At 36.7% G+C, this 25,076-nt stretch overlaps 1 protein-coding gene across 1 annotated transcript in view; it reads right to left on the bottom strand.

The window, feature by feature from the left end:
* Window positions 1-25,076, bottom strand: part of FOXO1 (forkhead box O1) — a 106,381-nt gene that overhangs the window by 2,436 nt on the left and 78,869 nt on the right. Inside the window, exon 2 of the mRNA XM_074217221.1 lies at window positions 112-1,457. Coding sequence (XP_074073322.1) covers window positions 126-1,457 — 1,332 coding nt within the window. The 3' untranslated portion in view covers window positions 112-125. The remainder of the gene's footprint in view (window positions 1-111; window positions 1,458-25,076) is intronic.

Here is a 25,076-nt window from a genome sequence, read left to right as displayed (position 1 = left end):
GCAGAGAATGATTAAGGAATCAAATGGCCATCCCAGATGCAGAGACACAGCAGTCATTGCCTTCCTTTCTTGGGATTTTGATTTTTTGTTGTTAATATTTGGGAAACTTACCTGCTCACTAACTCTTAGCCTGACACCCAGCTATGTGTAGTTGTCTTGACACTGTGTGGAAAACTTTGGTTAGGCAACACATTGTCAAAGTTAAAATCTAATGTGTCTCCATCCATGAGGTCGTTACGGATGATGGACTCCATGTCACAGTCCAAGCCTTCAATAAACATGCCATCTAAGTCACTAGGGAGCTTCTCCTGGTGGAGAATGCCCATCCTTCCATAACCATTGCAACTGTTTACAGTAGGATATGGACCCATAGCATTCATCTGCATAGGATGAGGCACTTGCAGTAATGGTTTTGCGGTGGTCAAGCGATTCAAGCCTGAAGTATGAGACATGGTATTCACTGTGTGGGGCAAGACACGCCCATTGACAGCAGATGTCTGTGGAGAATGTCCCTGGTGGGGATGGGAATTGGGACTCATCATTTTGTTATGAGATGCCTGGTTGCCATAGGCTGGCATCACCGAGTTAGGGGCCATCAACACATTCTGGCTCATCACCCGACCACTGGGCTGAGCCACACCAGTGTCTACAGGTGTCAAGATATCATTGTGAGGAGGCGAGTCAGAAGTAAGCAATTCCTTCAGGAGACCCGCAGGACAGTTAAATTGGTTCATACTTCCATAGCTTGATTTATTATCTTGAAGTGTTTGCATAGGCATCTGGGGTAATGGGTTCATGGTGGATTGACCATATGTATATTTTTGGTAATTGGGGCTCGGTGAATTCATGCTTGTATTCGGTGGAGCAAATGAGTAGCAAGGTGTCTGCTGCATCATGGTAGCAGGTGAAGACTGAGTTGATACAGTTAATGATGTAGGTGATGACAAAAGGTTGAGATTATCCAAGAGGTTCTCCATATTTTCAGGATTGCTTATCTCTGATAGACTAGGCAACGTAGAAGCCATCTTGGTGGTTGATGGAGGGTAGACCATTGAGTGTACATCCCCATCACCAAGATCATCCTGTTCAGTCATGATAGGAGAAAGTCTCCCACTAAGAGTACTAGCATTAGAGCTAGTTCGAGGGCGAAATGTACTCCAGTTATCAAAGTCATCATTGCTGTGGGAGCCAGGACTAGCAGGCCACTTTGTGAACTGAGGCCCGGGGCTGTCACCGCTTCCTTCCTGACCTGCCTGGAGAGAGGCTTTTTTCTTGGCTGCTCGGCCTCGGCTTTTAGCAAATTTGCTGTTGTTGTCCATAGAGGCGGCTCTTCTCCTAGGAGATTTTCCACTCTTTCCTCCCTCTGGATTAAGCATCCACCAAGAGCTTTTTCCAGTTCCTTCATTCTGCACTCGGATAAACTTGCTATGCAGGGACAAATTGTGACGAATTGAATTCTGCAAAAATGAAATAAAAATGTATGAAACAATGTACTTTCTCCATTTGTGAAACCTTTCATAAAACGTAGCCCTATGGGTGTTTCATATAAATACAATTTTTAAAAACTATTACAGTACAGCATATACACTAACAATAACATATCAACTATGAAAAGTGAGGATCAAAAGACTTGTGATGGAAAATATTAAATACAAACCAAAGTTTGCTGTCTTTAATTTTTAAGTTGTCTTCTGTATTTTTTTCTCTCTAATGTCCCCCCACCCCTGTTTCAATCTGATTCTTCTTTCATGGCATGATTAATATGGAAATGTTTAACTTGGTTATACTTGTATAACCTATATTAGATTGCTTTCTGAGAGAGGGACAGGGAGGGAAGGGAGGGAGAAAGGGAGAAAAATGTAAAACTCAAAACTTCACAAAAAAATCTTGACTCCTCCAAGTATGAGAAGCTAACAAGGTAGATGGGGGGGGGGGGGGGGGGGTAAAACTCTATTAATCAATCTACTTTAAGTAAGAAAAACTGGGATATTTTAATGAGCAAAAATATCGAAATCAGAACAAATTAGTTCTCTTTAAATGGAAGGCATGTAAGAGCAATAATAATGCAAACAAGCACACAGACACAGAACTCCAAAACCTGTTTTCATGCCACACATGATGATTGGGTGGGTTTCTCTGATACTAACCAAAAATGCCTAAAATTATAAGGTTTATGAATATAAAATGAGGTCCTAAAATAACATCAGGAAAATACAATGAAAGAAAAATATTTCCACTATCAAATAATACTATTATTTGGGAAAAGTTACTAAAAAAAATTGCATGCTCCTCAAGAAGTCTCTAAAATTGGTATGTATAATTGGAATCACCAACTACAGTAAATGCTTTTTCAAAGTTTAATGAAATCTTGGCTGATGTATGGGAAAAACCAGCTGATTTCTTGATTTTCCCATCTTAATCTCTACATGTCTATAAATTGGAGATTGAAAAACTAAATTTCAGAAGAAATTATTCTTATATATTTAAGAAAAAATGGAATAAGTCAAACTAACAAAGATTTAGATCTAACTGGATCACAGGATGAATTTTGTCTTTTGAAGGAAGAAGACATGGGAAAGAGGAATACTTGACAAGAGAATGCACAAGATAGACATAAGAGAACTCATCCACTAAGGCAACAATCCTAATCAGACATACACCCTTTAGAGAAAGGGTAAAGTGACTTTGGGTAGTACCAGATTAATACCATTTGTAAGGTCCTCAGAGTACAGGAGGGAGCTACTAGAGGGGTGGGAAAGAAGGGATAGAATCCAATCCACAACCCCTCAGGAGGGGTTTCAATTGTGCTCATGTCTTTCTCTATGGGATCCATCAGGCAGCCCCAGCTAAATTACGCTACTTGTCAAACCTCTAAGACACAAAGAAGCAACAAAATAGGCATTCCATGATAGAAGAGGGAAAGAGAACACATCTTCACAACTATCCAAAGTAAAACTGTCCTACTAATTTGGCCTGCAGACTTCTAAGGACCCCACTGGGTTTCTGTTAGTCCAGAAGTAAAGTGGTCAAATTCCCAGACCACCACAACTGAGCTTGGATTTGCAGAAATGCATTGAGACTTTCCTTAGGCCCCTCTTTCTGAAGAAGGGTCAAAGCTCAGCTGACTTCTTTGTACCTAAGCTCCCTCTCTCTCCCCTAACTACAGTTTGCAATCACGTAGGGATGCAACCACAATGCACACGTCCTCATGGCATGAACTTGGGACCTAGTTTGTCTGCAGGGAAATTTAGTATCACTTCAAACACTTTTCTCTTTAAGGCAGAAAAAGAGGGGGAAACGTCTCAAATACACACACACACACACAGGGAAACCTCACACACATACACGGTTTTGCCATAACTCCACTACACCTAAAAACTTTTTAATGTTTCTAATTCATGCTGTATTCAAACATAACAACATACAACTATGTGAAAATGATCTCCATCATAACTACAACAGGACTTTGGGTCAGAGTTGCAAACAGCAATATAAGATTTGGAATATGACGATGTCAATATACTTAGGGATAAAGAAGGGCAGGAGCAGGAGAAGGAAGCAGCAATGAAGATGTATTCTGAAAATTACTGATTCTTCTTCCTCTCTTTTTGTCTTCCTATTTACCAGATTTTCACTGAAAAAAAATTATTAAAAAAAAGCTATTCTGGGGAAGGAAATTGGGATTTCAAATGACTATTACTCTGTGACTGTCTATCGAAAGAAGTCACTCTTTTACACTGACACTGATTTAAAATTTGCGTGAAATACTTTACTAGCACAGATTTACTGAAGATACCACTGCACCATCACTCGGCCCTCAGACCAACCTATTTCTTTAAAAACCCCAATCCGTGGTGTCCTTTCAGATGGCACCCTAGTATTGAAAGGTATACCAATAACCAACATATTAAGTTTTAAATTTTGCCTCAAAGAAAGAAGTCAGACATTCTGACTGTTGGAACATATATCCTAGATTATTATCCTTAATCATTTTTAGGATTTTGAACTTGATTGCCCAAAATACATAAAGATAAAGGAATATGAAATCCAAAAAGGAAAGCAATTTCTGTACTCCTCTTCTGGTTACAATTAGTTTAATAGTAAAGAGGAAGCAAGATTTTCCTAGATAGTAGCTTCCTGGTTTCTTATGTTAAATTAGGAAGGCAGGAAAGGGAGGGTTTGCCTCTTCTCAGCACAAATGCTGAGACAGAGCACTGAATCCCTCCCCTAAGACTTCTGTGTTTTATTTTGCTGTGTGTGTGTGTGTGTGTATGTTGTGTGTGTGTGTTGTGTGTCTGTCTATGTAAGTGCACGTTTCCTACCAAACTGTTTCTTTCTCCCATAGATTAGAAACAGTGTGGGATAGTGGTTATAGGACTGGCTAAAGAGTGAGGAGAACGAAGGTTTGGGTTCGTTCCATCCTGTCTCTGATCCATAATGGCTGTGTGACCCTGGCCAAATTATTTAAGTTTTCAGTACCCCATGTCAACTCTCAAAGTCTATAAATTGCAGAGCAGGAACCAATGGGCACAGGTAAAAGGTCCATTTAAAGGGGTAAAACACCACATAGTAATCTCCCCAAGTACAGGATTAATCAACAATTTTGAATTAAATTACACATGTCACACATCATTGACAAAATCGAATTTTGGAAGTAGTCTCAATGTTGAATGAAACATCTTGAAAGGGTGACTGTTAAACAAGTTCCACAAAATTGTCCACATGTTAAGAAGCCCATACACCATTAACCTACATTTATCTCCTCTCTCAAACTGTTGCCTTCAGAACACATAGAGCAATCCCTTAGTCATCAAAAATACTACAATCTAATATTATTGTAAAAGGACATTTGAGGTCGCTCTTTGAGTAACAGAGCTGTCTCTTAACTTTGCCAATAGTTAAAAAAAATTTTCCGAACAGGAAAAGGTTTGCAGCCCTGAGTTTGTTACATAAATTCCTGTTTTTCACACAGCTAGCAGGACATTAAAGAAGCTATGATTTACTAACTTGGGGAAGGGGGATGGAGATGCACAGAATATTAAAGAGGTAAATCCTGTGAAAATATGCATGGTTATTAATTATGTTGTCTGCAAATCTTTGCCAAACACTAACATGACATGACAAAAGTGTAGTTTCACTAGTGGAGCTTGGCAATAGGCAAATCATGACTGTTAGGATTCTGAGATACTCATTTTTAAAACTACCAACTAGCATCATGAGTGGAATGAAATGGAATAGAATGAAGGGAAAGTGGAGCCCTTATCCAAATCCTGAATTTTCCACACAATTTAATTTGAAAAAAAAAAAAAAAAGCCAAGTCAGCAAATCCCTTTCTTCACTTCACTAAAGTTCATTTCCCTCCAACATGTTCTCATCTAGCCAAGCTTATAGCCAAGTATACCGGACAGCTTCACTCCCTCAACTATGTACAAACCTTTCATTTCTCCTCCCTATTTATTCTTCATGGAACCATAATGGCTTCCTTTCCAAAGGCAGATAGCTCTTCAATTTGCCTCCTCTAGGAAGCTTAGCTAACTCATAAAATTAAAAAAAAAAACCTTTCTGTATGTTGCTATGTTGCATTCTTAAGTAATGATGATGATAATTAGCATTTCTACAGTACCTTAGATTCACAAAGCACTCTGCAAATGTTATCTTATTTGATCCCCACAACAACCCTGGGAGGTAGGTGCTATTATTATCAACTCCATTTTGCAAATGACGAAATTGAGGCTAAGAGCATTTAAGGGACTTATAGGGACACATGGCTAGTATTTCAGATGGAACTGAAACTGAAGTATTTTCTGACTCCAAATTCACCTCTTTATCTTCTGTACTACCTAACTAGATGATACTGTGAAAAATTGTTTTTGTAGATGACAGAGAGTAGTTATTTTGCAAAAATATGTTTCCCTAATAGAATATCAGCTTCTTGAAGGCCGAAAATATTTCCTTCTTATCACTGTGTCTCCCATACCGAATATGGTGCTTGGTATATTGTAGGTGCTTGATAAAAAGGTAAAGATTTATTGCTTCCTTCCTTCCCTTTAAAAAAAAAAAGTCTCCCACTCCTAGCTTGTAGAATTAAATTATTAAACACTCCAGATCACTCATTTTAAGATTGCAATTTGGAAGTAGGTGAAGCATCTTTAAAGTATATATTAAACCATATAATAAACTGACTTACTTCAAGTAGCGCATATGCTAACTTTAGTTTCCTGCTCTTCAAAATATCAATTTTGCTCTCCACCAGTTCCATATATAGAATGCATTCAACCCATCGACTGACTTCAGAAATATAATGATAAGGAAATAACAAATGACACATTCCAACTCGTTTTTTTCAGAAAGCACAAGTGTTCAATTAGCTGTTGTATGGAGTAGGTTTGGAATGGTCTTAAACTCCTGCTATCCCTGAGGATTCTCCAGCTTCCTTTTACCAATACACTCACTCACTCTCTGATCAACAAAAAAGTGAATTGTTTTTGTAAGGTGTATGGAAATTAAGTCTCATTACTTACTCTACAATTACACCTGATGCTTTTTAATTTATTTCCTAAAGTGCTATGCACAGAACAGGTGTGGGAAAATGTTGACTGTGGTCAGTGAAAAGAAGATATGAACTTCAGGAACCTGTTTTTGATTCAATGCTAAGATATGGAATTTAGTTTGAAAAAATTAAGTGCATTGAAAAATGCACTTTGCTCATTGTTTTTACAATATATTAAGTGTTTTCAAATCACCACTGCCATTTCTAATGTTAATACTGAGTCCCAAACATTCTAGCTACGGTCATAAAAAAAATGTTGCACGACATAAATTACAGAAATGTGTTAATGAGGTTAATGATGGGTCTTCAGAGATGGGTCTATTTCAAGGAAACCCACTGACTCAGATTCTAGAAATAAGGATAAGATGAAAGACCTAACAGCGGCCCCAAGAATTCAGTGTATCTGAAAGCCCTTTCAAGTACTAAGTAAGGGTCACATCACATCCAGGCAGTCCTGAATCCTCTGCCCACAAACCATTTAAAGCACCTGATGCAGCAGCCACTGTCCAATCTTCTAAAGAATCCTTTAAAAATCTGGTGTTACCAGGGGAAAGTAGTTTGCCTCAGGTATCGGATTAACCAATGGTCTATTCTAGGGTAGAACTACCCAAACCTAGTGGCTCTGTAATCACTCTTCTCTCAGTGCCTGATCTTTTACTTCCAAGATTCTGATTCTATTCTCCTGGGCAGAGCTCTGAAACCTCAGCTTCCCTGAGTCTTCTCCTACACCTGAGCCTTCGGAGCTGAACCTCCACCCATGGCTCTACCTTAACCAGTCCCTCATCTGTCAACTATCTGCTGCTGCTTGGCTACTATACCCCATCCAGTGGTTCAGTGTCTACATCCAGAAAGGAGACACAAACTCATTGTTTACAAACATAAGCTGTTGATAACAAGAGAGACTGAGAGAAAGGATGTAGAAAGAGGGGCACAAATTCCCCCATCTCTAGTGAGTTAGTCAATAAATATTTATTGTGTCCATTACTTGCCTGACACTGTGATAAGTGCCGAGGATACTAAAAGAGGTAAAAACCATGCAGATCACTTATTCCAAAGACAAGTCAAAAACATTTTCATACATTATAGTTAAAATATTATTCTATGAGAGCTAAAATATTATTCTAGATCAGGAGTCAAAATTGCACTTGCAAAAACTCCTTAAGTGGGACCAAAAAAAAGATTAAAATGTAATTGGCAAATGTGTAATGAAATAAATATAGAACACAGATAATGCTAATTTGAAGTCTTCTGAGTCAATATGTAGCCAATAGATTCATTTCTATTTAAATCTGACATCACTGTTCTACATTATTTTAAAAAAATGACTGTGACCCAGAAATACTTTTTTTTAGGTTTTTTTGCAAGGCAAACAGGGTTAAGTGGCTTGCCCAAGGCCACACGGCGAGGTAATTATTAAGTGTCTGAGACCGGACTTGAACCCAGGTACTCCTGACTCCAAGGCCGATGCTTTATCCACTACGCCACCTAGATGCCCCAGAAATACACTTTCAAAACAAGGCATATTTTTTGTTCTTGAAAGATGATACAAAATCACTTCCATCTATACAATTGCTGCTGTTTTGTTGAATGCTTGTATATTAGTGTACAGATGAAGGGCAAGAATTTAGGCCTAAGAACCTCAGCTTTCCTTCATTCCACTTAATATCTGGCTACTAAAACAGCACGAAGTAAGATGATTAGTGTTAAAAACAAACCAAAAAAAAAATCAACATATTTCTAACCAGATTCAAAATTCATATTTGGAATTATAAAGTTCCCTCCCAAAATGATATTTTTTTAATTGAGTAACAACTGAGGCTGTTTAAACATTAAGGCTAAGATGGAGTTTATTAATTCATTTATTTACATAGTGGGATGGAGAGTAATGTTTTCTATAAGTTTACAAAAACTTCATTTCCTGCCTTCTAACAAAGTTTTTTAATGACTATCTTAAGTATCCTAAATTTGTTGCTAACCCAATAGCATGGTGATCTAAAATGAAATGCTTATTATAAAACATGGTGTTCTTGTATGGGGAAAAGGATACTCCAATGTCATATTCTTCTTGGCTATCCAATCAGCAGGGGCATTAGCAGCTGCCAAAGCTTGGATTTATGATAAGAGTGTTAATTCCAGAAAGGCAATGTAAAGAGACTTCAGGGACTAACCAGGGAAATTTCAAAACTCCCCGGGGAGCTGGCTGCCTAGGACTCCCATCAGTATTTATCAGGATGGGGGCAACAGTGCCATTGAGTCTTCTACAAGTGAACTCCAAATTAGAGACTGGAACAAAAAAACTAAAAGAGCATGCTGTTCTGGAAATTCTAGAAATTCTTTCAAAATGCTGGACAAACTAGATTCTTCCAATAGCATTTTATTGAATTTCTGTGAACTTTCTCAATAGATGTGATTGTTACATAGTCTCCAAGTGACCTTTATTACCTCCTCCTGCTTCCTCTGTTTTACACAATTCCTTCCTGCCTTTGCCTCCATACATGAAAATATAAACTAGCTCAAAAAAAAGGTAGGAATAATCTTCATTTAATGGTTTTTTCCCTCTTAAATTCTTAATAGAACAATGTTATAAAAGTAGGAGAAAACACATTTTGATTGCTAAGAAAAACACAACTTCTTCAGGCAAATCAATTTCAGTTACAAATGAATCACTAAGAGCTATAATCTATATAAAAGCTTCAAAACAAAATAATCCCCCCCACCACCAAACATTTAAATTCCTAAATTAAGACAGAAGAATGGTAAGGTATCTCTTCGCCACAAAATTTTTAAAAGGCCAAAAAGGGATTCTAAAATATAAAGGTAGCTTTATTTTAGGTAAAAATCTTTAGAAATAACTTCCAAAGAAGGAGTTATTGTGTGACATGAAGGAACAAAGAAGAAAGGAGGAAGGATGTTTCCCACTTGGTGTGGAAGCTAAGATAAAGGAAAGTGGGAAAATTCACAAAAGAAAAAACCAGTGTGGAGACTGCTAGATTTTTAGTAATATCTCTCCTTTACCAAAAGCCTAAATATTTCATAAGTTCTTATTTACAAGAGGTTCAAAGGAACAAAGCCAGTAATTTCATACCCTTAAGATAAAAAAAACATACTTCATGGATAGAGAAAATTTACTTAAAGATAGCAAAACTGCAGAGATTTTTGTTTCTCAAAAAGCAAGTCATTAAAAGAGAAGCAACAAGCTTCCTTTAACTATGTCCCACAGGAAATTCCTATATCAAAGGAAGCTAGTTTTGTGAGAGGAAGGGCAAAGCCCTCAATTTTTTGACTAGGAAAACATAAGTCTGCTGTCTATCATTCTAGACCACATGTTATCCACTATTAGAAATGGAGTACTCACCCATATATGAAAATTCAACTTGATGGACTTGAATGCAAATCTATCAGTTATCTTGTATTTATTAATACTAAGTGAAGGCATCAATTATCCAATATGACAAATGAGACTAGTTCCTCAATTGCAATTAATACAGTTCAACAATAGATTACTTAGGATGTGTTGGAATTTTTAGGATTTTCTGCTTATTCACAATGGTCCTGTATAAGCACTGTAACTTTTATCCTAACAAGTCCATGTAAGTTACTGATGAGGCAAAAGTGATCTCTCTATCTAAATAGAACCAAGAGAAAAAATATTTAAGCTTCACACTAACACATATTCAGGGGCAGTGAGGGGCTCAGTGTAGGACTGAAATCAGGAAGACTCCTCTTCTTGAGTTCAAATCAGGGCTTGGACACTACCTAGCTGTCTAACCCGGGCAAGTCACTTAACTAAAATAAGCAGGAGAAGCAAATGGCAAACCTCTCCAGGATCTTTGCCAAGAAAACCCTTAAGTATGATCCTAAAGTCAGACATGACTACTGAAAAACAACTCAACAAAAACAAAACACATATTTAAGTCAAACAGTAACATATCAGGCTATATAATCCAAGTCTCAAAATTCTTTCTGTTATTTAGTAATGACTTTTTACACATTTTAAAAAAATTTATCAAAAGATTCAAAAAGAGAGACTGGCTTCATTCCAGGTTATTTTTTTTATATTTCCTGAAATAGGCTACCCCTAAATTCCTCAATTCAAGTCCATAAATGGACTTTGAATAGAGGGTAGCCCCTTCATTCACCATTGGGTATCTAATAAAAGAAGCTTCTATATTCCAATTCCATTCCATCCCTTTGGCTAATAACATGACTATCAGTACCAGCACCATGAGCACCATCACCACCACCATATCCTAGCTATTTATCTGTTTATAGATATAGATGTGTGTGTGTGTGTTTACAGATTTATAGAGGAATTCTTTTGAAATTTTTACCTTGAGAGTTATGATTTTTTTAGACACAAGAGTGAAGAATGAGACAAGATAAAAGCAACTTACTGCTGAAGCACTTCCCGCTATTTCCAAATACGAATATTATAGTCTATTTTATAGGTCTTACCTCTTCTGCTATTGCTCTATAAACACATGGCATTACAATGCAATTAACTCTTAGCTTTTCAAATAATGAAAAGCAAAACTTAAAAGGACTAATTTGCAATATTCGAAATATTTCCAGTTCAAGGCCTGGGTATTAGGTATAAGATCTAGCTGAACATAATGTTTTCTTTTCTTAATTACAAAAGGAGATTTTATTACATTTTTGTCTTAGAGTTGGTGATGAGCGCATTAAATTTGCTCAAGTTAGGTAAATGTTTATCCAAGTCAGGTTCATAGAATTGTTTGCAAAAGCCAATGAAAGCTTACGTACACCCAAATTTATAGGCACAAGTTCAGAGGTGAGATAAGGACACTTGAAAATTCGGCCCATAAAATCTCTGAGATCATCTTCACCTCAAAATTTGCAGCTCTGAGATGACTTTTATCCTTAACTTGTTTATATTGCACAAAGAATTTAACATTAAATATACAATACATTTTTTTCTTTTTTGCACAATTCATTTAATTAAAAATGCTTATAGCAGGATAAACACTGTCTACAATAGTGAAATTAAACAGTCATTAAAAGCAGCCAAGGTTTGGTTAATTATAATAACCAATCTTGGTCCTGGACAATAGATGATGAAACACATCTTCCTCCTCTCTGCAAGAAGTAGGGGTATGGGACTACATACATGGAAATGCTTAGTTCCTTTTTAGAAGTTCTCTGAGTGGGCTAGTTTTGCTTAGCTCTTTTCTTTGTTACAAGGAAGGGTTGATGAGGGGAGAGAGGGAGAAGAATGGGGAGATACATATCAGAAAATGAGTGATGAAAAACAAGGTATCAATAAAACTTGAAATTGCTTATAGCAAATACCATTATCTAAAGGACAGCACCTGCTGTGAAGTTGACATGCATTTTTCTGGTTCCATAGTCACATCTGTAGTCACATATGATTCAGATTACTAAAAACAACATTTAAAATGCAGCAAAATATGGCACCTCGAATTCTACATATCTGTAAGGGAAATACTCCTTGAGAATGAACATAAAGTTTTTTTGCACTAAGAACAGGTTCCCAACTTGGCCTGTTCAATGTGACAAATCTAACTGAAAGCAACCTTATAAGTGATGAAAACCCTAAAGAAAGTCACAGATTAACACTTCCCTTCTCATACAATACCTCCAACTAGATTTTAGATTCCCTAACCCATAAAGGTGAAACTCATCACACTCCCTTCTTGATGTTATAAAGTTACTTTGTAGGATAGTAAAAATCAAGTCTGAAAAATTGTTCCTTCTCAATACACCCTGACCTTGGGCCTCTCTGGTCATCCTCCAGATTGGAGAGTGAAAGAGAGCTTTCAACAGAGAGCGCCTCCTAGATCCTCCATTTAAGGGGACCAGAGCAGCCACCTCATGGTCTCCTACAACACTAGAGGACTTCATCATGCTGGAGGGCTGGGTACCACAACCCACTCCCCAAAGGTTTACAGCTCCTTTTTAAAGTATTATCTCCCCAATTAGATGGCAACCTCCTTGAGGAGCTTGTATTGTATTCTCTCTCTTGTATTACTTGCATTCCATTCTCTTAAGTTTCCTTATTTGACTGGTAGCAATGAGGAGAAACCTGGTTTCCTAATTGCTAGTAAAAGCATTTTTGGTATCACTCATGCTTAATATGGTACCACAAAGTATACATTTATTTAGTAGTCATGAAATAAATGTATACAGATTACTTGATTGGAAGCAGTATTTACTTTGTAAAGCCAAGTTCCATTCGGCTTTTAAGCAATTGTGTCCCAAATGTACCCTTCATATGCCTCATAGACACTGAACTGACTACCTTCAAACCTCTCATAGCATTGTTTTTTTAGGTTTTTGCAAGGCAAATAGGGTTAAGTGACTTGCCCAAGGCCACACAGCTAGGTAATTATTAAGTGTGTGAGGCTGGGTTTAAACTCAGGTACTCCTGACTCCAGGGCCGATGCTCTATCCACTGTACCACCTAGCCGCCCCATCTCTCATAGCATTTTGTATGGCCCTCCTTCATGAAGGCTACTCTAAAGATCTTAGTGCAGTTTTTAGCTATAATTTTATGCATGTCTCACATACCACAATGTAAGCTAAAAATCATATCTAAAATATGCATCTCCCCCCAAACTAGAATAATACTTTTATACATGGTAGGACTCAATAAATGTTTGAAATGAATTAGTTATCCAACTTTAACAACAACTGCAGTCTTACTTGTACTTAACTTCATTCACTGAGACTGCAATTGAGGGCACTTCTTCAGAAATATCAACAGTGTGCAACTTAGATCTGGGATGATGGACATGACTTAAACCAACTTTATAATCTTCATATACAAGTTTTTATTGCCTCCCTTGATAATATATTAAAAATCACTTTTTGAAGGAATTTGACCTTCATTTTTGGGGGGGTTTTTTTTAGTTTTTTTTTCAAGGCAAACGGGGTTAAGTGGCTTGCCCAAGGCCACACAGCTAGGTAATTATTAAGTGTCTGAGCCCAGATTTGAACCCAGGTACTCCTGACTCCAAGGCCAGTGCTTTATCCACTACGCCACCTAGCCGCCCTGACCTTCATTTTTTAAAAATGCACTAAATAACTAATTTTGTACCACTTTCTCACACATGTTCTCTAGAAAATTCAAAACTTTGGAAATTTAAAAGTTTTGGCTTCAGTAGTGAATGATAATTAATGTCATTTTTTATTTTTTTACATGACTTTACTGAGAGAGAGAGAGTGGAATATAAGTAATATAAAAGAGAGAAAATAATACAAAGGACTGTAATACAAGTCTTTCTGCCTTATTGTGAAAATTACATGAGATAGCAGATAGAAAAGCACTTCTTAAAAATATATATACATGATATAAATTCAAGGTGACTGATTTTCCCCTAATTACCTTGAGAATGTTATGATGGAAAGAACAAATAGGAAGTAAAACTGGAGACCCAGGTGCATTTATATTCTGCTTCTATTAGTTATTTCCTCAATGATATTAAGGGAATTTCGTCTATGATCTGTGGTTCTTAGTTTTTTTATCTGTAAAATAGGCAGACAGACTAGAGCAATAGTGTCAAACTCAAATAGAAAGGGCATCTATCTATGTAACACTATCAATCCATCCATCTAAAAAGATCCCTGGCAAGGTTGCACATCGACTTTTAGAAAACCACATATTAACATTATCTGTGTAAATTTATTTAAATTTTTCAGTATTTCCCAATTCCATTTTAATCTGATTCTGATCAGGAGTATCATGGGTAGGCTTGACACCTCTGGCCTAGATGATGCCTGTAATTCTCTCCTGCTCTAATTCCTGTTATCTTTATGCTGGTCAAGAGATACCTACTGGGTAAACATAAATGTATGTCTGAAATAAAAAGATTCAAGGATTCATCAATAGATATTGCTGTCGATCATATTCTTGAGTAGAAGATATAATCTCCTAAAAGAAATCACTGGTTCCAGTGTGCTGGTGGTGAATTAGTGTTTAGTTCAGAATAGCTAAGAAATTTATATTTATTTATATATGTATATGTATACACACACACACACACCCACCATTTAACAGTGGTCCTTAGATGACATTCACCTGACAGTAGGAAAAATATACTCAAGAAGAAAAAATAATAAACTGCACAGCATGAAAGGATGTTGAAAAAAGTCAAGAGTAAGCAAATTTTGACAATTAACCTAGAATTTCATTTTGTTGTTATTGGCTTAACTTTTGTTTTATTGGCTAAAAAAAAGAAATCCTCCAGAGGGTCCTTAACCAGAAGGATTGAGATTAGAAGAGCTGCATTATGACAATTTTTAAAACTTATCTTGCTTCAGTGAAATAATTCATTGAGAAAGATAATACCTAGTGTAATCATTTTATATTGCCCAAAGCTGTGAATTATGTGAGACAAGCAAGCAACCTTAGGCGAAAACACAATAGGGTTCTCTCAAAAGTGTGTATCTATGCTATAATAGTACATGGTGAATCATCCTCAAACAACAACTTGAGAAAGCCAGAAAGTTTCTTAAAACATCTAGTATTCTGTGCCTTTTTTCAGGGTCATTACCTTTTGTTGGGGGCTGGCTGCTGAGGGGATTTTGAATTGAAAAAGCAAAAGAAAAGGGAGTATTTAGGATGAGACATTTAAGCTCTCTGAGGGCTTGTACTAGATGGCATTATAGGTCTCTTCTAGCTCTAAATCTAGGATCCTCTATACCCTCTAGCACTGAAACAACAACAACAAAAAAAAAGAGCACTGAGGATAGATTCAAAAACCTAGTTCTGTCCCCATTTAACTCATGTGTCCTTCAATAATAAAATAAGGATGACCTCCAAGGTCCCAATCAGATCAAAATCTCTAAAACTATGATCCTGCTTACTACGAACATCCTACAATGATTCTTTTAAGAACTGAGTAAAGTTCAATGATTTTTTAGTCTAAAATGAACATTTAAACTCATTTTCAACTTCAGAAAATCCATTTTTTGTTAAATGTGACAAATATAAAAAGTAAAGGACTTGTGTTATGGTCTGTGGCCAGGGATGGACTGGCCCCTATCTTCTGCCTCCTTTCTGATTTATAGAAGAGTGGTGATAAATCCTGGGCTCATCTCCTCCAAAGGATTTGAGATCATGCAATGTGGAGCTAAGAGGTACCCTTGAGATTATATCTAGTCCTACTCTCATTTTACAAATGGAGAAACTGAGGTTTAGGAATCTAGGTGAGTACAGCTTTAAGAGCCCTTAATGACTATATGGTCCAAGCCCTAGATGAGGAAACTGAGGCTTAAGAATCTGGTGTGCACAACTTTGAGAGCCCTTAATGACCATATGATTCAAGCTCTACATTTTACAAATGAGGAAACTAGATCTAGTGGTTTAAGTGATCTGTTCAAAAATCACATGGGTAGGGGCAGCTAGGTGGCACAGTGGATAGAGCACCGGCCCTGGAGTCAGAAGTACCTAAGTTTAAATCTGGCCTCAGGCACTTAATAATTACCTAGCTATGTGGCCTTGGGCAAGCACTTAACCCCACTGCCTCGCCAAAAAAAAAAAAAAAATCACACGAGTAAATCTCCAGCCATCATCCATTACTCTGTGTGTATGTGTATTTTTTTTTAATTAATTGGTCTGTTTCCTTTTTTATTTACTTTTTTTTTAAAGGTTTTTGCAAGGCAAGTGGGGTTAAGTGGCTTGCCCAAGGCCACACAGCTAGGGAATTATTAAGTGTCTGAGACTGGATTTGAACCCAGGTACTCCTGACTCCAAGGCCGGTGCTTTATCCACTACGCCACCTAGCCACCCCTTTTTATTTACTTTTTAAAAAATTTTATATTCCCAGAATCTAGCACAGGGGCAAGTGGAGTCAAACCCAGTCTCAAGACACTTACTAGTTGTGTGGTCCTGGACAAGTCACTTAACCTTGATTGTCCTCCAACCCCCAAGGAAATAAAGGAGCACAATAAAGTGCCTATCTCAAAGAGGCATTTAAAAATGCTTTTGAAGGAAGGAAAGAAGCACAACAAATTAAAAGTTTGAACTTAGAGTCTTGTCTTCAAATTCAGAGCTCCCTCCTCTCCCTAATGCCACCAACCTTCCTCTCTTCAAGACCCATCCTAGTAAACAGTAAAGCATTTCAATGAGACAGTATCCCAACATAAAAGCTAAGCAGCCAAATTCCCCCAGTATAATAAATACTAGATAGATGTTTCTGGGAAGAAATTGGCAGACATGTATTTTCTGACTGTGTATGAGTGTGTATCAGGGAGGGAAGGAGGAGGAGGAGGGGGAGGGGAGAGAGAGAGAGAGAGAGAGAGAGAGAGAGAGAGAGAGAGAGAGAGAGAGAGAGAGAGAGAGAGAACACATGATTTTCTCAAAAATCCTTTTAAAATACCAAAGGAAATAACAGCCACTGCTTTGGATGCATCATGGCTAGGGGCACTGCTTACAATGCTTGCCCACCATTCTGAGTTCTCATGCCTTTCTCTAGGAAGCAACTTAAAGCTGCTGTTTTGCTTCTCCTTCACTGTCTGAATTATTTTCTGATTGTTTTACACTTGCAATATTGTAAGCTTCTTAGAAGTTGTTTTTATTCTCATGGGAGGTCAAAAGGGGTTGGTCCCTCCCCCTTTACATGGAGTATGTTTTCACACATTTATCCATCAATTATTCCAATATCTGGCTGACAAACTTAGTAAAGTTTTAAAAGTTTATTTTTCTTTCTTGGAGTCATTGTCTAGGCCTGACCATAACATCTTTAAGGTTGTTTTGAATAGCTAAGCGGAAATTGAAGGAAATAGTGTTTGACAATGTGATATTTCTTTTGTATAAACTGAATTAGAAGGAACACAAGGATGAAGTAAGAATCATAGAATCAAAGCTGGAAAGGACCCCAAAGGCCATAACACATTTCTTTCATTTTACTCACTGAGGAAGCTGAGGCCAAGAAGGGTGACTTGACCAGGATCACAGGAGTAGTAAGTCCACCTAGTATATGCCAGTCACTATATGTTAGGCTCTGGGGAAACAAGTATGAAAGTGAGGTAGTCCCTGTCCTCAAGAAGCCTACAATCTAATAGGGATTGCTATAAATATATGGGAGAATCAAGTCAAGGAATGGAGTTTTAGAAGAACCAAGATTCAAAATATTTAAACAGAGAGGTTAGTTTTAAGAAGAATACAAAGAAAATCATCACAAGGAGATAAAAATGGTACATATAAATGACTACATAAGCATAAAGAATTACAATCAGATCAGAGATGGAAAACCTAAAAAGCACAAAGTCCAGATGGCCAACCAGAAAGTTACAGCCCCTTGTTCCCCCCTCCCACCCCCAGTTCATAGTCAATGATCTTTCTCCTTCTTCCTCCAAGAAACAGATTCATGAGTCAATGGTGCAACCCAACAATGAAAGTCACTGATATTGAGAAGAGGACACTGGCACACCACTTTTGAAAGTTTGCCAACCCATGAGCTTAATGTCAGAGATAGATCGCTAGTTCTCTTCACCCTAGCATAATCAACTTTTTGTCTAGCTTCTTCTGACTCAATCCCTATTATCTCCTTCCTTGTCCTATAAGACAATGGCATCTGATTCTAACCAACAGGCTTAAAATGAACCATTTGAAGCCTAATAAAATATAGGAAAAGAATTTATGTAATAATAAGTTTTTAAACTTACATCCCACAGTCAAACATTTATTTGTTTATAACTAGTTAAATTTTTCATACAAAGATCAAATTTAGGAAACGAGAAAACAAGTTAATCTCCATTGACTGTGAATTACTGAAATAGGTTCATTTAGAAGATCTTCATTTGGAAAAAGGAAAGAGCTGGTCTTTTCTTTCTTAGAGAAAAATAAGCAAAAAAGTTACACATTGGGATCTTGTCATTAGTTCTAATGTAGGCTCGCTTACTTAGTTTTAGATGTCAAGGAAAAGTTATCCGTCTCCTCAACTTGGCTAAAACAATTTATGTTAACATAAGAAGGCTGTGTAAAGGAATTTTACTCCTTCATAAAGGAAATGGGTGGTTGATTAAAATAAGATGGATATGGCAACTGCCACCTGGAGTCATAACCGCAAGGTTCTATAAATAGCCATGAATATAGCCTGGCTGCATATTAAATAAAGTGGAAGGAGAGTCAGATGGCATCGCTCAAGGAATTTGCCTCATCAAATCTGATGCCAAGACATAGCAGTATCCTACTTTAGTTCCAGCTTTCTAAAGTTCCCAATGGCCAAACAATGATGCTTTCACAGCCTACAAAATACACTGATCTCCCATTAACTCAGCAGAAGGAAACTCCATAGGACAACTACACTACAAGGAGCTCTACCTGTGATCTTGGAAATACTTCACAAAGTTCAGGCATTGTAGTTAAAATTCTTAGTGACAGAAAATGCCAGTGGCATGCAGGGAAGACCTGTAGGCGATAATAGGATCACCTCTACATCTCCCTTCCCACTAAAATATCCCAAAATACTTCCATCCATTAACACAATGGCATAATGTCACAGTTCCTCCTTGACAGATTCTCTGCCATAGGAAGGGAAGAAGTGCAGCAGATAGCTGGGGACAAGAATACACTGAGCTCACCCCAAGGTCTAAACTTCTGATATCAGTATATGATCCCATTCAGTTCTTGCAACTGCAGATGTTGGGAACACAGAAGGCATAAAGAATACATAGTACAATAATAGGAACCAACTGAGTGGCAGGAAAGTTGTGTCCTTGTCTTAGACAGGGCGCCTGTGACATTGTGAGGTATTTCATGCTCTTTATCTTTATGTAAAAATTGGGATAAAACTATCTCAAATAATTAGTTATGAAGTTCAAATAAGAAATTGTACCATCTCCTTGCTTGAAAATTATTATCACTATCACATCACCATCATCATCATGGCTATGATTCTTTTTATACCTTCTATGTCCTGGGCCCTACAATACATGCTTTATAAATATCAAATTTGATCCCCAAAACAATCCTAGATGTTAGGTGGTCTTATTACACCCATTGTACAGTTGAGGAAACAGAGGTTCGATGACTAGTCCAGGGTCACAAAGATAATAAATAGATAAGCTGGATTTGAATTTAGATCTTCTTGACTTCAAGGCCAGCACTGTGTCACCTAGCTGCCTCTAAAAGAAGGATCTAAGTGTTGGGATTTGAATTTATGAGCATATGGAATTTAAAACTTCCTTACCCTAACTTTAATGCCAGAAAGGTGAACAGTATTGTACTAAGTGGTATAAGACAAATTTTAGTCTGAAAGCACAGAGGGTTAACTGGCAGAGCTCTATCTAGCAGTCAACTGATGGACTCGATATAGTAAGAGGACAAATTATGCATATATTTCATTCATAATTATATTCAGTGTGGAAAGCATTTCATATCTCACAATACTCTGTTTGAGAACAAATACACACCCAACATCACAATATTCAACATTAGCCTCTGAAAAAATAAAAATGGGGGTTAAAGATGGGGTGGGGCTGGGGAAAGAAGGAACCAGTTAAGCTAGTAAACTAGCATCATCTCCCTCCTACTTTCTCCTCTGCATTTTGTTAAGGGGAGAGAAAGAAGAAAAATAAATGCAGAAGGAGAAGACAGGGTAGGAAATACCAACTAGAAAAGTAGAGGGCAGCAGGAATATTTACAGAGAAAAAAAATCTTTAAAACCTGACTTTTCTCCTTGAATTTAAATTTGAGGCAAACCCCAAATCTGAAACGAACATATAGCCAGGTGTACTGGCACATAGCTATAAAGCCTGCTGCTAAGAAATTGAGTTTAGTAAATATCCTGAGCTCAGGAATTTGAAGCAGCAATAGGATAAGCTGACTTTATTACTGGGTAACAGAACTGGGGAGAAGGAAAAGATGCACTAGGATGTTGAAAGGAAAAGGAACTGACTAGGGTCAGAAATGAAGTTAGTCAAAGCTCCTGTGCCAATGAATATTGGAACCAGTCCTGTCAGTGTCTAACCTGGATGAGGTAAGAAGACCTGATCTCCTTTAAAAAAATAAATAAATAAAAGTCTACAAATTGCACCATTCGGTTAAAGGGACTGCTCTGATCAAAGTATAATTCAATATTTAATGAGAATTGAGTTCCCAAAATCATACATGATAGTTATTTATGACTGTAATAAATGATGCTTTGTTACCACTAATGTGAATTTTATAATTTCTTTTCAATATGGTATGTCTAAATTAAACTTTAAAACACACAAACAAAATATATTCACAGTTTTTTCTCTCAAAGCCTTAAATTTTAACAAAGTCAGACTTCACATATTATATCCCAAATTCAATTTCAGATAGAACATAAAAGAACATAAAAGAGTTGAGGTTGTTCCAAGGACTATATCATAAATTATATAGCAAACTATAGTCTTTAATAGTCAGACAATTCAATTTACTAAAAGGTTCAGAGAATATAACATTGTACTGGTACTTATGGCTTTGGGGGGGATCACTAAAAAAAGCTGATTCTCAAAAGTAAAATATTGCTTTAAAGGCTCTCATGAAACATAATGTCTACTTTTCTTGTTAAGATCATACAAGATTGTCCAGTGATGTTGCAGGAATCTGATGACCTTCTGATTACTGAAGTCAAGTGAGTTTTAAAACAGGGAAACTGTTCACTCCAAAAATATAGACACCTCTTCCTCTCCCTCCCCCTCCCAGCCTCTTCTTTCTCTTTTAAACTTTCTCTCTCTCTCTCTCTCTCTCTCTCACACACACACACACACACACACACACACACACACACACACAGTATGTATCAGGGACAAATCCTAATCATAATGTCCCTTTATCCATGATATCAACTTCATCTTGCATGGTAAATAAATATAGGACAGTTTATAATCACCTTAAAGTCCATGATATAATGGATTGAAGTGTAAATATAGGGCATCTCCAAAATCTTCGTGCCAATTTGGGGAGCTCACTCTATCTATGAGGCTCAGAGTGAATTACAAAAAAAAATTAAAGAACATTAAGACGCTTCTCCCATCTGATAAGAGTCCTACAGACATGAGGCTCATATGTAAAACTTCAGTCCTGTTGCTGTCTGGGAGTTGTCTTGGATCTCAGAAAAACCCTCAAGACATACTGTTTGAAATTCAAGAAGGGAAAAGAATAGTGAAGATCATAAATAAAAAGTAATGGTCTTTACTTGTTGCTAAAACATATTCATTTCAACTTCAAAAATTAATGAGGATATGCAGATGACTATCCCTATTTTGAAAAAAGTATGAAATGTGTTTAAATTAGGAAAACAGCTGCTCCTAGATCAGTCGCCCTTTTATCATCAACATGACTTTAATTAGGACCCATCTGCTTCCTGTTTCATGCTTTAAAAAAAATCTAACTTTCACCTGTTTCAGGCAAAACTACAGTATCTACACTCGTAGTAAATAAAAATATTTTATTTCACTAGTTGCAAAAATTCTCCTCTGATACCTCATATGATAGCATGGTGGCAAGTCTGGACTCTTCTAGGCTATGAGAGGTAAGTAGATGGTTGTCATTTGGAAAAATAAGTATGAGCCTAGTCTGCTGTCTGAGGACCAAATAAGCTGAGTATGGCAAGGCTCTTCACTAGAAGGTTACTACTCATAATGAATTCTTTGGTCATAAGACAAAAGACAAATAAATACTTAAAGGCCCTCAGTTACCATTTCACTTACACAGTTGAAGTTGGCAGAATGGTAGAAAGGAGGTCAGAGAGAGCTAAGACTCATCCAATCTTTAGAATGTCAGCCCATCAATTTGTAAGAGAAAAGACAAAAATCAATGCCAAATCAGAAATAATAAAACCGCAGAGAGAGAGAGAGAGAGAGAGAGAGAGAGAGAGAGAGAGAGAGAGAGAGATATGCAAATCATCCAGGAAGAAGAAGAGAATAGTCTCTCTGTATCATGTCTCTATCATACCTCATTCTAGAGTACTGTACTCAGTTCAGGATAACATGCTAGGAAATAAAGTAAAAGGCTAGAGAGCATTCACTTTCTAAGAAGCAGGCAATGGTAAAGGGCCTTGATTTCATATCATCTAAGATCAGTGGAAGAAACTGAAGAAATTCAACCTGAAGAAGGAAAATGCTATTGTGGGCCAAGATAGCTGGCTTCAATTATTCCAAGGGCTGGTGCAAGGGATTTTACTTGTTCTGCTTAACCCCAGAGGTTAGGAGGATCAGTAGGTAGAAGTTGAAAACAAAATTGCAAATTTAAGCTTCCTCACAATGAGAGCTAACCAAAAGTGGAATGGGTTACCACATGAAATATTTCGTTCCTACTTGGCTGAAGTCTCCACACAAAGATGAGATGATCACCTGGTAGGCTATCTTGGAGAGGCAGGGATATCAAAGTCAAATAGAAATGGATCTCTGCAGCTACTTATTGACTTAGAAACCTGTAAACTAATATTATCTATGTTGTATTTTTATTTATTTTGTTAAACATTTTCCAGTTATATTTTAATCTGGTTGTGCCTATGAGTTTGACAATCTGATGTCCTTTAGGTAATAAACCTTAGCTAACCTCCGAGGTATCTCATCTAAATCTGTGTAGATATGCCTGAAGATATGGACTACAATCAGAACTGCTCCAATTTGGCCTCCTTAAAGTAATCAAGAGAGAAAAATGAAAACTGAATAAAGAAACAGAAATTTATATTGACTACCAACAATTAATACAGAAGTTTAATTGATATAAAGAAATCACAAAAAGGACAAAGTTAGAGAAACTGACTCAGTCAGCTAATAATCTCCTAGCCAAGAGAGAGCATCCAAAGTAACTTGGAAAAGAACAGGGAAAGACCATGAGCATCACTTCATAAAATTGTGAGAAAAGGTGAAAAGAAAACATTTATAGAAAGTTGGACTACCAGGTCATATTCAGAATATTTAAGGATGAAACTGGAAGGATAATGAACACTTAAAAATAGAAAAGGCCTCCTGAGATTTCTGCAATTTTTTTTTCATCAACCAAAGAGAATAGGAAATACCATATTTGAACTTTAAATGCCACAATTCCCAAGAGTTTGATGAAACAACACCAAAGAAAAGAAATAAGAATAGTTCAAACAAAGTAAATATCTAGGAGAGGAGATTTGTGTGGGAGATGGCAATAAAGGATTGATTTTCAATATCTACAAAGAAGAGGAAATACTAAATAACTGGAAAAAATCACAGATATTACCATACTTAGTAGAGGGAGAGGAATCAGAAGAAATCAATCACACATTTAATTTATTGTTTCTTACAAAAATAAATCCACTAGTATTTATTAAATATCTACTCTTGCAAAGGCATGAGACATACAAAGACAAATAAGAAAGCATCTCTGCCCTCCCAGAACATTCTATAGTAAATTTCCCTTTCACTTCAGTACATAGATTTTTCCATAAAGATTTAATATTTTATACATGTATCAAAGCAACTTGGATTAATATAAGAACAAAACAAGCAGGCTTTCATAAATAATATTAACAATTCATTTTATAGTCATAAAACTGACTCAAAGGTAAAGAGAATACATTACACTGTGGGGTTTTTTTAACCTTGAAATAAATTACTCTGTAAAGTGCTATTTTAAATGTTTGATCCACTGCATATGTTTCTCCACTGTATATGTTAAGATCATACAAGATTACCTGGAAAGTAGATTTATTTGATGATCCTCTGATTATTAGTTTGACAATAAGACATAAAATACAAATTTTGCTCTTCAAAATAGTCTTTCATAATCAAGTAGAATGTCCAGGTGAGACTCACAAGTTAAAAAAAAAAAAAAGATTTCCTTAAGATTGTGAAATTCTCCAAAGTAGTCAGACTTAAGGAAGACTACTTAGATTTACAGAAGACATTGTGGCAATTGTTTTAAGTCCCAGAACAATGCTGAGACTCCTAAATGTGAAGCCAAGTAACTCAAAAATGTTTGACCTATCTATCTACACAGAAAAACAAGTGGGATTACTTTAAGTAGGCCAAACTGGAGCAGTTATGATTGTATTCCATATCTCCAGGAAAAGATACCTTTAAATGGATCCAGTCTATTAGTAGATGTATTTTTAAACCTATTTTATTTTTTTGGGGGGGGGGGAAAGAGGGAGGGAAGGAGGGAGAGAGAAAGAGAAAGGGGGGCTGAATTCTTAATTCAAAATTCACCTTCTTAATATCCTCATCCTGTTAAGAATGTTATATAGTGGTGAATTATGAAACAGAACAATGGCTCAAGAATGGAAATTATACAATACTCAAAGAGCAATGGAAATAAGTACAGTAGAATAAACAAAACAAAGAAATACAGTAGAATAGTAAATTGACTAGTGTAAACCATTTGATTAATTCAAAGCACAAAGTAGATAATAATATCAAAATGACATATATGGAGCAGTCCCAAGAAAAGTCTTGAGGTTATGAGGTATACAACCCTCTATGGAGGATTTAGAAGACCTCATGGATAAATGCCACATTGAAGAAGGTCTAAGTAAGCTGCAACCTGTATCACTGGAGAAAGCATTCAAGATGACAGACTGGATCCATTAAC

This window comes from Macrotis lagotis, chromosome 1 (genome assembly GCF_037893015.1).
Source record: "Macrotis lagotis isolate mMagLag1 chromosome 1, bilby.v1.9.chrom.fasta, whole genome shotgun sequence".
Taxonomy (NCBI): domain Eukaryota; kingdom Metazoa; phylum Chordata; class Mammalia; order Peramelemorphia; family Peramelidae; genus Macrotis; species Macrotis lagotis.
Note: the sequence above shows the minus strand (reverse complement) of the source record. Positions and strands in the feature narration are given on the sequence as shown.